Raw genomic sequence first — 16,692 nt, 5'->3', positions numbered from 1 at the left:
AAATCCAATTTCTCTCCCACCCCTCTTCCTTCCTCTCTCTAAAATTAATTTTTTTTTTTTTATAATAATTTTAGCCGAAACCGGTTTGGCTCAGTCCGTAGAGCATCTCTCTGCGGACTGAAGGTCTCAGGTTCGATTCCGATCAAGGGCATGTACATTGGTTGTGGGTACATTCCCAGTGGGGGGTGTGCAGGAGGCAGCTGGTCGATGTTCCTCTCTCATTGATGTTTCTAGCTCTCTGTCTCTCTCTCTTTCTCTCTGTAAATAAAATATATTAATAAATAAATAAATAATAATTTTAATGGCCAGGAGGACAGGCAACCATATTTCCCTCACATGCCTGACTGGTGCAGAGCCCTCCCTTCGTGCAGCCAAATCTTGGTTCCTTTTAGCCTGGTAAACTATACTTGCTTCCCCCTGACAACTCCTGAGACCCCACCCAAATATAAAAGTCAGGGCAACCAGTGGGGGCAGCTAGAGTTGGTATACCTGGGCCATTTGCTGAGTGGCCTCAGACCCAGCACTGGATTAGGTTTGAGCCTGTATCAATCTGGCAAGCACCACTCACCCCTACCTGATGACTCACTGCGAACCTGCCTCCTACAAACCAAGTCCTGCCGAAGGCTCTCAGTGACAGCCTGACAGCAGCCAGCAGGCAGAGGCAGATCTCAGGGTGCCTTGGGACTTTTGCTAGCCTGCCCCTGGGCCTGGTGCTGGTAAAAGCTGGCCTTGGTACATAGCTTGGTCCCTCTCGTGCACACTCAGGTCCAGCAGAGGCAGCCCCGGACTGTGGATCACTTTACAACTCCAAACAGGTGCCAGTGCCCTTCCCAGCAGGATCTGGCATTGGCCTGCACCAGAGTCCCTGCCAAGAGGCTCCAGAACCAATACGCGTAGTGCTCAGCTTCAGGCGTCAGAGCAGGATCTAGTGGCTCCACAGGTGTCAGATCCAAAGGGAGATCTTGGCAAAAACTAGATCCTGCTGAGGCGAATTCTGCTTCATGTGGTCAGCACCTGCACAGCAGCTCATACATTGTGGTCGAGGTCAGCCAGCCTGAGGGTCGACCCAACACACAAATGGGCCAATAGCAATCAAGAGTCAGTTACAACAGGAGAGCCCACATAACCTACGCAGGGGACACCCCTGAAACACCACTATCAGGTGACCAAGGAGATTACTATTATACATAAGGCCACCCTGCCAAGACTGGGAGTCATAGCAAGTGCACATATCACATAGAAACAAAGAGGCCTCCAAAAGTGGGAGACAAACATGACCCCAGCGGGGGGAAAACAAAACAGGAGAACTCCAGCAATTCCACCAGTAGATATTTAGATATTTATCCAAAAGAAATTAAAACATATGATCACTAAGGCAGTTATAAACAAATGCCTGTAACAGCTGTATTTATGTACACTGGAACCAAGAGCTGGCAGCTACCCACATGTCCATCAGTAGAAGAATGGATAAACAGATTGTGATACGAATCACTTTTCTGATGTGCATTGTGAATAATTGCTCCCAGTGTGTGGCTTTCCCTATCATTTTTAAAAGTTTCCTTAAAATTTAATTTTAGCAAAGAGCAAATACATATTTGCAATTTTACTATTTTAAAATCATTATTTATGCACAACTGGTATTTTGACACTGAGAGAAAGTTGTCATGACCATTACAGTGAAGGAGTCTTTTTTTTTGGGGGGGGGGAGGTTTACAGTTTTGGTTTAGGGTTTTTTGTTGTTTTTGCTTTGTTTGTTTTGTTTTGCAATGTGGATGGATTCTAGAGGCTTTTGTTAGATGGGGCCCGTTCCAAGAGAAGAGTTTTCAAGTAAGAGCATAAAATATAGATTTAAGTACAATTTATAAATGAAAAATATGTTCCCTCTAGAACCCAAAAATAACCTAAAAGAAGTTGTAGGTGTTGAGAGACATAGTAGCTGTTTCTTGACAATGTCATATGTAGAATGGCCTTCAGTTTACCACATAATTTTCAGGACTTCAACCAAGGTGAGAGGCAGGGCCTTACACTACGTTGAATCAGTGGTGCATGCTCTTTTCATGAGCTCCATTGTATTATATAGCCTGAACAAGTATCAAGTGAATCTCCTCAGCGGAAGGTGCCATTATGTAATATCATCCCTATGTTCCTGAAGAAAGCAGGATGTAGTTAGGATCTTGTTCTTGCCCTGGCCCAGTAGCTCAGGTGGTTATACTATTGTCCTGATGTGCCAAGGTTGCAGGTGTGATCCCCACTCAGGGCACATACAAGAACCAATCAATGAATGTATAAAATAAGTGGAACAACAAATCAATGTTTCTCTTCTGTCTCTTAAGTCAATAAATGAAATTTTTTTTAAAATGTGAATAAAGCAGATCATAGCCCGGCTAGTAGAACTCAGTGGTTGAGCATCCACCTATGAACCAGGAGGTCATGGTTTGATTCCCAGTCAGGGGACATGCCCCAGTTCTGGGGGTGTGTAGGAGGCAGTTTATCAACGATTCTCTTTCATCATTGATGTGTCTATCTCTTTCTCCCTCTCTTTTCCTCTCTGAAATCAACAAAATATTTTTTAAAAGCAAGATAAAAGGCTTACAAAAGCAAATTACATTTTAAAAAATAATAAAAGATCTTACATTAAAAAATTGTATGTGATGACAGGTTGTGGAGGTGCCCTATGGTAACTGGGTAAAAGTTTATCATGTCTCTTTGGAGGAGAGGGCAGATTGCAATCAAGAGGCTGCTGAAATGGGCACTGAACAAAAGATATTCACCAAATATGTAATTGCAAAATATTCTCCAGTTGCTGATTGGATGAAGTCAACAGTAATTGTAACAATATTGGCCAGGGAGCCCTTAATGAGGCCAACAGTGTGAAGGTTGAGATGATCGACTATGAGACACTATTCATTCGTCCCAAGTTTAAGAGTAGGCCAAATTGGGATGTTAAATGGCAAACCAGTGGGGATAATCATCCCTTCTCTAAATATGATTTGTATAATGGGTTTCTTTTTTTTTATTATATATTTTATTGATTTTTTACAAAGAGGAAGAGAGAGGGATAGAGAGTTAGAAACATCGATAAGAGAGAAACATTGATCAGCTGCCTCTTGCACACCCCCTACCGGGGATGTGCCCTCAAACCAAGGTACATGCCCTTGACCAGAATCAAACCTGGGACCCTTCAGTCCGCAGGCCGAGGCTCTATCCACTGAGCCAAACCGGTTTCGGCTGTATAATGGGTTTCAATCATTAAAGACTCTGCTTAATTTATATTGAGCCGTATCAACTATTTTAAAAGGGAGGAGGAAGTCCTACAGGTTTCATTTTACCACAGTTCGATTCTTAGGGCACATGCCTGGGTTGTGGGCTCAGTTCCCAGCAGCTGATCAATGCTTCTCTTTCATCCTTGATGTGTCCATCTCTCTCTCTCCCTGAAATCAATTAAAATTTAAAGGAGAGAGAGAGAGAGAGAGAGAGAGAGAGAGAGAGAGAGAGCGCGCGCGCTAGCACGAGAGAGCGAGCGCGCGTGCACACGCGATGTACATGTGCTACAAGAGGTGCATTTCACATTGAAAAACAACACGCAGTCTGAAAGTAAAAGGATGGAAAAAGATGTTACATGTGAATAGAGACAAAAGGAAGGTAGGCTAGCAATACTTATATCAAGCAAAATAGATTCTTGTTACTTTTGTAACAAGATAAAGAAGGGCATCGTAATTATAAAGGGACCAATCCAACAAGAGGACATAAAGTTCATAAACATCTATACACCCAGACATAGGAACACCTAAGTATATGAAGCAAATATTGATGGACATAATGCAGTCATAGTAGGGTACTTTAACATCCTATTGACATCAGTGAATAGATTGTCCAGACAGAAAATCAGTAAGGAAACAGTAGCCTTAAATGACAGTTGACCAGATGGATTTGATTTTTTTATATATATATTTTATTGACTTTTTACAGAAAGGAAGGGAGAGGGATAGAGTTAGAAACATCAATAAGAGAGAAATATTGATTCAGCTGCCTCCTGCACACTCCCCACTGGGGATGTGCCTGCAACCAAGGTACATGCCCATGACCGGAATCGGGCCTGGACCCTTCTTCAGTCCATAGGCCGATGCTCTATCCACTGAGCCAAACCAGTTAGGGCTAGATTTGATATTTTTTAGAACATTTTACCCAAAAACATACATTTTTCTAAAGTATGCATGGAACATGTTCCAGATAGACGACAAAGCAAGTCTCAATAAATTTAAGAAGGATGAAATCATATTTAGCATCCTCTTCAGTCAAAATGATATGAAAGTAGAAATCAATTACAAGAAGAAAACTGAAAAACACACAAATACATACGAGGCTACTAAACATCAAAAAAGAAATCAAAAGATGCCATGATACAACTGGTACTGAAAACACAATTGTCCAAAAATCTATGGTACACAGAGCAGTTTCAAAAGGAAAATTTATAGCAATACAGGACTACTTCAAGAAACAAGGAAAGTCTCAAGTAAGCAATCTAAACTTTCATCTAAAGCAGTATTTCCCAAATAGTGGTATGCGTACCCCCAGGGGTATGGGAAGAGTTTGGTGGGGGTACTCGTTGCACCGGAGTTTGGTGGGGATATGCACTGCACCGTACTTAGCTGTGCCTAATTCTACGTTCTCATGAGTACAAGGGGTACTCAGCGTTAGGAAAATTATAGAAGGGGTACATATGTCAAAAGTTTGGGAAATACTCATCTAAAGGAACTAGAAAAGTGACAAACAAGTAGGAAGAGGAAATAAAGATTACAGCAGAAACAAAATAGTCTAATAAAATAGAAAAGATGAATGAAATCAAGAGCTGGTACTTTGAAAAGATAAACAAAATTGATAAACCTTTAGCCAGACTCATCAAGAAAAAAAGAGGATGCCCAAATATAATAAATCAGAAATGAATTATTGTAAATCAGAAATATAATTATCAGAAATGAATTGGTGTGCGGATGATCAAATAAATGTATAATCCCTCACCATTCTGGCCTCTTTTGCTCCTTCTGCTTCTCAGGTGCTGGGAAGCAGGAGTGAAGCAGAAGGAGCAAAAGAGCAAAAGTTTCTTTGGGGATTTTAACGAGAAGCTTAACCAATGAATCTTTCAGGATTTCACCTGCTTGCAGTGGCTCCATCCCTCTCACCAGTCCATGGTTTCCCAGGCTAGACTGGCAGGCAAGCATCTTCCCAGTGTAACCCTGACTTCACTGCACATGTGCCATCTTCCCCTTCGTTGGAATCCTTTCCCCAGTGACCTGCAAGGAGTGGATCGGGGGTTTTCTGGGAAGCATGAAGTTCCTGCTTCCAGATGATCATGTCCTTTGCTTTCTTTCTATCTATACATATAAAAGCCTAAGTAACCATTGCAACTGGATGGACAGCTGAACAGGTTGGGTGGGGTAACTAGGCCGGCAGGGGGTTTAGTGAGGGGCGACCTGGCCAGTTGAGGAGGGAGGGCAGTTGGGGGTGACCAGGCCAGCAGGGGTGGGGGGCAGTTAGGGACAATCAGGCAGGCAGGTGAGCAGTTAGGAGCCAGTGGTCCTAGATTATTGTGAGAAGGATGTCCCAGATTGGACAGGATGCAGACTGGACGGAGAGGACCCCCCCAGCCTTCATGCACCAACTTCATGCACCTAGCCTCTAGTTATTAATAACTAGCTAGTTAAGATGGTAGCAGTGCCACCCCAAAGAACACACTTTACAATCACTGGTCCAGGTGGGATCTCTTTTTTTGGCAAGGCAGCTCATCATAGATGAGGAGACCTTGTGGACACACTTGAAATACTGAGAGTGCTAAAAGATCACAACAGTAGAACGATAGTTTGGGATGAGTTGCAAACTTTCTTCAAAGAGTTTCTCTTCCTAAGAGTGAAAAGATATTTAAAGTGATTTGTTTTTAATTCTGTTACTGGCTTTTTTTTTTTTTTTTTTTTAACATACCATTTCTCTACATATATAGTGAAATTGGAAAGGAAAATGTGTAGCCAAAAGCCAAATTGACATTCTAAAACACAAAGTCAGTAGAGGACATAGAATTAGAGGATAGCATATCATTCACTTACTAGATATATCAACCACATCATTAGATATACATCTAATATTTTAACTGGATAATGTTATATAAGGATATTATTTCTTAGGTAACATATCTGGGAAGTGTCAATGTAAGAAATATCCAAACCTGTACATTATGAGTTTATTTACATCAAACTGATGACAATTGCCAGAAAGCAAAATCTCAGCTGATTGAGAAAATGCTCCTTATTTTATACATTGAAAGCAGGGGGGGGGGATGGAGGAAGTATCTCTGGGATTGGATAAAAGGTAAAACATTTGTGGGTATAACATAGTTAACAGTCAATAATTAGCATGATAATACTAACAATGAGGGCATTTATGATCTCTTCTCTGGCTTGGTTGTGCTTTGAGGGGTCCAGAAAAAAGGAAATTGCTTTGATATTCCAAGGTTACTGTTATCGGATATGTTACCTTAATTGCAAACAAACAAACAAAAAAAAAACATAAACAAGATAACGGGCTCAGTTAAAGTAAAGATTGATCTTTGTTAGGGAAAAATACCCACCTAGGACATGACTACCAGCTATGAACTGGTTTTAGTTAGAAAGTTTCACTTTCAGACCATTCTGTGTCCTTACCTTAGGTCTGGAGTTTGTAAGACCATCATTAGGCCTCCCCTGAGCTTGTCAGGTTTATTATGTGGCCCCTTTTTCATCCACAGAAGTTATGAGTTGAACTGACTCTATTAAAAATTACTGGGTCCAAAATTGCAACTTCTTTAATTATATAAATAATTATTAACAAGTCATTTCAATAGAAACTATGTTCATTAAGGAGTTTCAGTATCTACTTATTAGCTAGAAATGGACCTTTTGTCATTCAAGTATGAAAATAAATAATTACATTTAAAAAATTGTTTAATTTGGTCATAAATTTTCAGTGTTAAGTAAATTGGATGATCCTTATTTTAATTAACATTTTATGTTCTAAAGCTGTGAGGGGGGAAGTGTTTAGATTACTTTAAAAATATTACCTGTTTTCTGCTACAGCCTCCAGCTCCTATCCCCCAAGCGTAGTAAGAATTTTCAAGGGCACCAAATCTTTGACATAGCTGGATTTCTGACAAACATCTATTCCAAAGGGACTTTATTAGGGAATACAATCTAAAATTTCATATCAGCTCTTACTTTTGAATCATTACATAAAAATATTGAATAATTTGAAAACTTACTTTTTATGTCGTATTCAGTATAGAGATTTATCCCCAGAGTGGGGCTTTTCTGATGCAAAATTGGAATGCTCCTGTAGTCACAACAGCTGTCCCCACACCATGTGGTATCTCCCATTACTTTACTAAAGAGATGAATTTTTGGCCCAGTGTCTTGGTAATAATGGACACACATGGTTTTACGTGGCAAAGCCGTATGCTTATGCATTCATTTGACTTTCACAGCTCCAGTTGGCTCCAGATTAGAACAAGGAGAATACATTCACACCATGGCCACCCTCATAGCGGCCTTCGCGGCTGGGGCACAGGAGGCTCTGTTGCCTCTAAAGACACAGCTAACTATTGCTGAGGAATGGCACAGGCCCCAGAGTGCCTACAGCTGAAGGAGAGAATAATGATCTGCTGAAAGTATTCTCTCAAAGGTTTCAGATTATGGTCCTAGTTACTACCCTGTTTCCCCGAAAATAAAACAGTGCCTTATATTAATTTTTGCTCCCAAAGATGCACTAGGTCTTATTTTCAGGGGATATCTTATTTTTCCATGCGCTAGGTCTTATTTTCGGAGGATGTCTTATTTTCGGGGAAACACGGTATTGATCTCTCTCAAAATTAATAAAAATCACAGCCATGAAATAACTTCAAAACTAAAAAGAAAGATTGTTCTTGCAGTTGATAATTTTTCAGGATATCAGTCCAAATATTTAATTCTTTTCCTTCCCAGAAAAAGTGGAACTATACTTTTAGACTCATCTTATTAACAGGGAATTTAATAAAATTTGTAAAGCCCATTGCTCATATATGCAGCATATTTGGAAAACCATTCTCATAAAATAGAAATTATTTGAACAAATTAGTTTACTATGGGAAACAATACCCATATATTATTGGCATTTTAGACAATTTTGTTTACTCCAAAAATATTTGTTATAATTAGTCAGAAGTAAACATAAGATGATTTTATTTAGTGTGTAATTGCATTGATATTACTATATAGTTTGAATACTGTATCTCTGCAGTGTCAACCTAATGCTCTTTTTGGTATGACTTTATACTATAAGCTTATGTTTAAATTCTTAACTATTTAGCTTTTCTGAAATCAACTGGTACAGTTATTTTAAAGTTTTAATTTTATAGCAATAAAAATATACTTTTCCCCTAAACAAAGTAAAAACAAGCAGAAAGAAAGAAAATCTTCCGTGTAAAATTTTAATTACCTGATACGGAAAATTAGATTTCTGATATCATTAAATATCAGAGAAATTTCAACCATACCCAATGTAGGCTACTTTCTTATGTGAATTTATGCATGGACCTACGGGTTGTACTGATGAATATGTTCGAGGCTTTCAGCTTTTAGTGGATACAAAATAGAATGATTGATAAAATCCTCCCTACTATTGGCTATTATTTACTGACTCTTAAGTGGCAGGTTGTATTTATGCCAATTTATCTGCTTCAGGGAACATTCTTGATAGCAGAACAAAGTGAATAAAAGTAGTTTGCTTTGCAAATGAATGCAAATGGGAGAGCCTTTGGGAAAGCCCTTTAACAGGGCAGTGCACTTTGATTATGAGTGAAGCTGCCATTTGGACTTGGTGAAAAGAGCACGCTTGAGCCATTGATTGGGGGAGACAGTAAAAGTCAGGAAGGGCCCCGTTAAGCTCGCAGTGAGGCAGGCGGATGTCAGTGTGGTTAGAACGCTGTGGGAGAATGACAGGGAGGATTAGTGTCAGGGAGAAGCTTTGCTGTAGCTGTGGATAGTCCCTGGGGTCACTCACCTCTGACTGTGGTTCTGTGCTGATGGTTCTGTAATGCAAACGCCCTGATGTATGCCTGTTCATTATCGGAAATGGTGATTAGAAAAGGTATTTGTCTCAAAGGTTTCCTTATTTCGTTTCTTCCTCCTTTTTAATTAAAGAAAATAAAGTGGGCTTCCTCCATCTCTCTGCTGACTCCTAGAGAATTGTTTAATACCACAGTGGTTACTGAACCTGGTAGGGAATAGCTTAATGCTAAAATGTAACGCTAAATAATTGTAACATGTTTGTTTATTAGATGATAATCGTTTTGGGGGGTTTTCTTTTTTTTGCTTTGCTCAGCTTTGGGTTTGACCAAGTGGTCGTGCTGAATAAAATGCAGAGAATGTGCCTTGAATGTTTGCTTTTGCAAAAAAAAAAAAAATTTTTTCTGTAATATTTCAAGGTATTTTATTATTCAAATAATAATTTGATTGACTTTTAGGAGCTGATTACCTTCTCAAAAATGAAATGTTGCTTTGCACAGACTTGATGGTTTAAGTGTTGGTCCCATGAGTTTCTAATTTTATTTCTGTTCCCAAATTTTTATAAAATGGTAACATTTGATAAGTTACACTTTTTGAAAATACGTGATTTTTAGAATGTTGTTACTTAGAATGAACAAAATAGATCTTTGTCTCAATTATGATTCTTGAACTCTACATTTACTTGTTGACATTTTCATTTATGCTTATACTTTAAAGAAAACAATTAAAACCTTGTTTTTTTAAAAAAAACTTTTAAGTGTAGTGACTATATGAGGCATTTTAAGCAGCAGTGACATAATGCATTTCATGGGCTTTGTGAATGGTTTCTCACTAATGCAGATCTGACTTGTCTTTTTTTTTTTTTTTTTCCCCCAAATTTCTTCAAAAGCCTGACTTCACAATATTTCTACTTTTATATTTGGTATATGTAGGAAAATGTAAAACGCTACTGGAGCTTTGCATTCTGATGTTAAACATGCAACTCAAACCTCTATCTGAACTATTAGATGCATTGTAATATTATTGTTTTTGCAGAAAGCATATTGCCAATAGTTTGTTTCACAGGTTTATTAAATGTATTAGCAAACATTCTTTAAATTGTCTTATTTTTCCCCTTAATGTTTTGCAGGCACCTGAATGGACAGAAGAGGACCTCAGCCAGCTGACAAGAAGTATGGTTAAGTTCCCAGGAGGGACCCCAGGTCGATGGGAAAAGATTGCTCACGAACTGGGTCGATCGGTGACAGATGTGAGTTCACTCAGATTTGCATTGTATGGAGAGTGAAAATCCAGAAAAGCCAGCTATGTAGAAGGTAGACATAAATGCCTCCACCATTATCATTGGAGAAAGGCTACAACCCTTTTAGGACCTGGAAGTGAACCATTAACGAAATAAGCAAGAAGCAGATTTCAGCCAGTCCAATGACCCCCAGTTAACAGCTGTTTAAGGAATTCTAGTGTTTAGAAACTTAAGCTAGTTCTGTATTTCGAGTGACTCCTTCAGGTTTGGGGCAAAAAATAGTTCTTAGACTGATTAGAATTAGGAAAGTTATATTTCATAAAAAGGGGGGGATAAAAAGAAGTTATATTTCATCTGGATCTTGTTAACGGAATTATACAGATTCCTTGGTGTATGTATTTAGACAGGTGGTTTGCATTAATTAAATCAACAGTGTCCCTATAGTGTTTGTTTTTATCTTAAGGATGATTCCTACCATCTATTTTGACAAGTTGTTTAAAATCCTTAAAGCACCACCCCCCCCCCCCCCAAAAAAAAAAAAATACACAGGTAATATGACAAGCCATACCTGGCATTTAAAAAAAAAAAAAAAGTGTTTACCTGGACAGGGTTAGAGTTATCACTTTGGGTACTTTTATGGAGGAAATTTAAGTCAGAGAATCTTATTAAAACATCTACCACAGCGCCTGACAAGTACTACTCAGTAAATGTTTACTTGATATTAAGAAATTTTTATTTCTATCAATATGATCCTTATTTTTACAAATAATAGTAGTCTTTACTAAACAAGTTCTTTACTGAATTTATTTAAATTATTTTAAATAAATCCTGTACATCTAAAATATTTATAGGGTTACTGAAAGCAAAGATTCAAATGTCCTCCTCAATTCCAATAGTAAATGTTGGATCTTTTCTGATAATGAACAGTTTAAAACTCTGAAAAATGATTAATAATCACAACCACCAAACAGAAAAGCTTGTTACATAAAATGCTGTTACCTTTTTGTAGTAAATTACAATCTTTTAATTTAAAAACAAGCTTATAGAACATATTATTGTCAAATTTTTAAATAGTTCTTTAAGAGTTTTAAATTATATATAGGAATGTTTTTAATGCCATATAGGTCTTTTTAAAATCACTCTTAAAATACTATTTGGATTTTATAAGATTTTTTTTTTTCTTTTTCTTTTTCTTTTTCTTTTTTTTTTTAGCTTCAGAGTTAAAGTCTGATCGTGTGGGAAAATTGCAGCACTTATATCTTATAACGTTTTTCCTTTTTTTTTTTTTGCTGTGTTTTATGAGGAGACCAGTTATCTTAGGAGACTGGGAAAAGGAACCAGAAGGATACATTTTAAGTACTATGACACTCTAATTATACAACTATGTGCTGTTAATATAATGATTAACAAAAATTACTAAAACAATTTTCAAAAGGTTATCAAACCATTATTGGCTTAATAAGGCTCAAATTTTTATTTAATTGCCTAATGAGAAATAATAGTTCACTAATTCAGTGTCTTTTGAAGACAGCTTTTAACTTTTAAATATTTCTTTGAGGCCTTACAGTTAATAATGCCAAAGGCAGATAGGATAATGAATAGAGCAGTTTCTTACATTAATTTGTCATTATCATCTGCTTAAATTTTTAATCTATATTTTTAAGAGGAGAGAAATGAAAGTTTACTGGTAAATACTAAGAAAATACATGATGTAACCAATAGAGCCTTGAGATGGCTTGTCAGTATCATAGATCTTGAAAATCTAAACATAATTTAAAAAGTTGTTTTAGTGCAACAGTCCCCGGATAAGCAAAGACACCTTTTCAAACTTGTGCAAATTCATTCCATGTGTTTCAAATTTTTTTCTTCTAGAAAACTGCCATAGTTCTCTCTTTGCCAAAACTGAAGGGAGACTAATCTCTTGTCTGTAATGGATATTCCTGCTCTTATTGTAGAAGTAGCAAATGTGACTTTTTGAGATTTTTTCCTCCAAGTATTAGTTCTATTTTTATAATACTAACAGTACCTTATAGATCAGTATTTAGTATATCAATATTTAGTATACCAAAATGCCATTGAAACTTTTCTTCTATGTCAACTATAGAGAGACTCACTGTATTTTCATTCTCTAAACATCATCTCCATAGTTGGCCTGTGCATTTCATTTCACTAACTACACACACACACCTGTAAATTACTCTCTTTAAAAGAGAACAGGTGTCTGAAGACTCGTTTTAGTGAACACGCAGTAAATTCCATTGAAGCAGCTGAAATGGGTTTGACTAATACAGGTTCCTTTACTAGAATGTTAACTAAAAGTTAACCACACTTCACAAGATCACTTTTTGGCCTATGGTGTTAATTAGATTTGTTTTCATTAAGTGTTTGATTATGAAAAGGAAGGCAAGTTCAGTTTGCTGTCCTTGAAACCTCTGCTTACTGACCTGATCACCTGGGCCAGTTCACCCCTGCTCTGCACATCTGGTTTTTGACCTGTTTTCCTTGCTAAATTTATAGCTTCGGGGTTTATTCTCTTTCCTTTCAGAAACAATTGACCTTTTTCAGGGAGGGGTGAGAGTGTAGCCCTGGTGGGATCTTTATAGTCTTGATTTAGGTTGACAGATTACAATGAAAAATGCATTTAATTCCTCAATTAAGAAAGGAGTTTTCAGTGTATTCATTGTCATAATTAATGACAATTGCTAAATTCAGCACCAGCTAAATACAAGTAATGTTATTAGCTTTGTAAAACATGAATACAAAGTATATTTTAACTCAGATATACCTAACTGTAAGACCTAATTTATTATATATCAAATTTTTTAAATGTTAATATATGCCTTTCAGCAAATAACTCTGATAACCACAAAGGACACTCCAGTTGTAAAAACAACAGGAAACAAAAGCTGTCTGGCATGTAAAGCCAGCTTTAATGTGATTATTAACTGCAGGTTTTCTCAGTTAAGGTCAAGTAGCCTCAGATTTCTTGCCTGTGAGGTGTATCATTCTCCAGCCTGAAAGGATGGAAACTGATTCTGCTTCTCCCCTGGCCTCTAATCTCTTACATTCTGGTTGTGATAACAGACTGATTGGAGAGTTTCTGCCTGCTTGGAAAAGACCCAGTTAGGCAGCAAAACAAAAGACAGGTGGGTGGATTTAAACAGACTTTTGTAATTACCTTAGTACCACGGTGAGAGGTGAGAGGTGTGGAGTTAGATAAGTGTCCCCAACTGAGAGGGAAGAAGATAAAACTGAGAATTTTATTATTTATCACTATAGCAGAGAGGTAAAGGAGATGCATATTGGGGGAATTTATGTGCCATGGCAGTTTCAAAATATATATCTGGATTATTCAATAGAAAATAAACTGTATAGTTTATCAGTGAACTAAATATGTAGTTATTATTTTGGCAAACGTATTGCTATAACTTCTTAGAGTCAGACTTAGCCCTACACAAGTTGTAAAGATGGCAAGGATGGTCTTTTTAATTGTCTGTCTCCACCCTTGCTGTCTTCTTAGCCAGGCTTCTTGCTCTGGTAGCTCTCCGGATCTCAGCCCGCTCTCCCCTTCCTCCCTCTCCTCCATCCCTCACACTCTCAGCCCCAGGACCTTATAGATATTTAAATTTAGAAAAGAATGGGTTCTTTTCTCTATCCTTCTTGCTAGATAAGTAACTAATGGATCTAATAACCAATTTTTAATATGGTATTAATAGAAAATAATTTACTGTATTTCCAAATACACACATACACATGGATTTTAATAGAAGTCTTTTTTTAAGTTAGATTACAAGTGATCCTTTTGTGTGTGTGTGTGTGTTTATTTAATTTAGAGGGAGAGAAAAGGGGAGGGAGAGAGAAAGAAAGAGAAACATCGATTGGTTGCCTCCTATATGTGCCCTGACCAGGAATTGAACCAGCAAACCTTTCCATGCACAGGATGACACTCAACCAACTGAGCCACATCGGCCAGGGCAAGCCTTCAGTTGCTTAACCCAAGTATATGAATGATGGGTATGAGCATTTCAGGCAATTTGACTGCCTATTTGAAGAAAAGAGAAGGCAGAGCATTATTTTGGGAAAATAGGAGCTTTTGGTGTCCATGGGGAAAACTACATAATTAATTGCTTAATTTGTTCATTGGTCTCATTAGAATTTTGCTATTATATTATTTCTGGGCCAGAGGTTTATAGATTTGTATTCCATGTCACCATTTCTGACTCAGCATTGAGCAAAATCATAGGACATAATTATAAAAGGTATTCACTACGTGAACATAACACTGCAAGAGTCAGTTAAAAGATCAAACCAACATTTTCCGTTTTTAACTTTTTTTTATTTTTAGAAAGAAGGGGAGGGAGAGGGAAACATCAGTGTGAGATGGCCTGCCTCCTTCATGCCCCTGAGCCCCACCCCTGGCCTGTCCAACGGCCCTTCAGTGCCCTGGACAACACCCAGCAGCAGGGCCACTCGGCCAGGGCAGTAGCAACATTTTTATATTTAACTGCTTTTAAGTGATAATATTGATTATTGCATCTTCTATTTTTATAGCATTTTACATTTTTCAAGACATTTTACTTGATCTTCACAACAACATTGTGAGGTAGCTTAGGCACCCACTTTACAGTTGAGTAAACTGCTCCTGAGATATTTGTTCAAGGTGACACAATTAGTGTGGGGCACCAGATATTTTGATTCCTCCTCTAATATGTTCTTAGCACTACTTAATGCTGTCTTATTGCTGAAGATATGAAAAATGCTTCAAATGAGTCTAGACTTTTATTAGAATTTTTTTTTTGTAGAACTGTGTTTATAGGGAAAAAAGGAACTTTAAAAGTACAATGACGTAAAAAAAAAAAAAAAAAAAAAAAAAAAAAAAGTTAAATCAACCACAATAAAAAATGACTCCTGTAAACATTTTATTATATACCATTTTAGGCTCGAGTTCTCCTATAGGCATATGACTAGATAGTTTCCACCGTTTCAATCTGTATCCTGCTCTTTGCATGTTGCTGTGAAACATGAGCTCCCTCCTGTGAAAGAGCCTCAAGCATTTTTCTAAACCCTTACGTAATGCGCCACGTTGTCTGGATGTAAGGAGTATCCTACTGATTGTCATTTAAATTGCTTCCTTTTTTGCTGTTTTCCTGAGAGGTCTGTTTCGTGAGGTTTGTTTTTTTTTTGTTTTGTTTTGTTTTTTCATTCATCTTTGCACTTCTATCCATTTTCTTACCTTGTATCCTAGGATTGGAGGTGGTTCAAGAATATGGATGTTTTCCCGAACCTTTGAGGTCTCTCAAACTGGCCTCAGGGAGGGAGTCATAATGTACTGCAGCCACTGCAGCACGAGAGGCCCCTCCTCAGTGTCCCCGCAACACTGAGCGCCCTCCTTTGGTTTTCATCATTGCTTGTCAAATAAGTGAAAAGTGCTGTGGACTGATTTGTAACTTGCCTCCTTACTTACTGATCTTATTTCAAAAACAGTTTGTGTTAATTCATTAGAATTTTAGGATAGTTATATTGTCTACAAATAATTTGCCATTTTCTTTGTATTTTATTTGACTGCATTAGCTAGCAATTCCAGAGAAATGTTGTATTACAGTAATTGTAGTTAGTGTAGACATTTTTGCTCAACATCTTAATAAAACCTAATGTTTGGCCAGTAAATTTAATATTATTTACTGATATAAGTGTTATATTATTATACCAAGGATATTTTCCCTTTAATTTTTCCAGTTCTAAATTTATTATAGTTGTATTCAGAAATAGAGGTGAAATTTAATAAAGGGTTTTTTTACATATATTTTTATTGATTTTAGGAAGGTAGAGGGAGAGATAGAAACATCAGTGATGAGAGCAAATCCTCTGTCAGCTGCCTCCTTCCTGCCCCTTACTGGGGATGGAGTCAGAAACCCAGGCATGTGCCCTGACTAGGAATCGAATCCTGACCTCCTGGTTCATATGTCCACTATGTCAATCACTGAGCCACACTGGCCAAGCTAACAAAAGTTGTTGTTTTTTAACATCTCTTGACATGTTCATATAATTTTTCTCAAATGAACAAGTGAGAATAAATATATTGCCAAGGTCCCTTTATATTTCCAAGATAAACTTTACTTGGTCATATAACATTATTCTTTGAATAAATAACTAGTTTTGATTTGTTAATTTATTAGGGTTTTTGCATTTGTATATTTAAGAATATTATAGAGGTTTTGCTATTTTTTTAATTGGGCATATTTATCCTGTCTTATGTGATTTTGTTCAATGCTGAGATAGAAATGATGACATGGAATGCAAATCTATAACCTCTGACACAGAAATCATATAATATATAGAAAAATTCTATTCAGGTCAATGGACAGATTAGCAGTTAATTATGTAGTT

General features: G+C 37.2%; 1 protein-coding gene across 1 annotated transcript in view; it reads left to right on the top strand.

Annotated features, from left to right (window-relative positions):
* DNAJC1 (DnaJ heat shock protein family (Hsp40) member C1) overlaps positions 1 to 16,692 on the top strand; it is a 193,687-nt gene that overhangs the window by 156,487 nt on the left and 20,508 nt on the right. The window contains exon 9 of the mRNA XM_084868533.1: positions 10,195 to 10,314. Within this exon, the coding sequence (XP_084724659.1) occupies positions 10,195 to 10,314 (120 nt within the window). The remainder of the gene's footprint in view (positions 1 to 10,194; positions 10,315 to 16,692) is intronic.

Source organism: Pipistrellus hanaki (assembly GCF_964339955.1).
Source record: "Pipistrellus hanaki genome assembly, chromosome: 1".
Classification (NCBI taxonomy): Eukaryota; Metazoa; Chordata; class Mammalia; order Chiroptera; family Vespertilionidae; genus Pipistrellus; species Pipistrellus hanaki.
The sequence above is the reverse complement of the archived record's forward strand: the minus strand, read 5'-3'. Positions and strand labels throughout refer to the sequence as shown.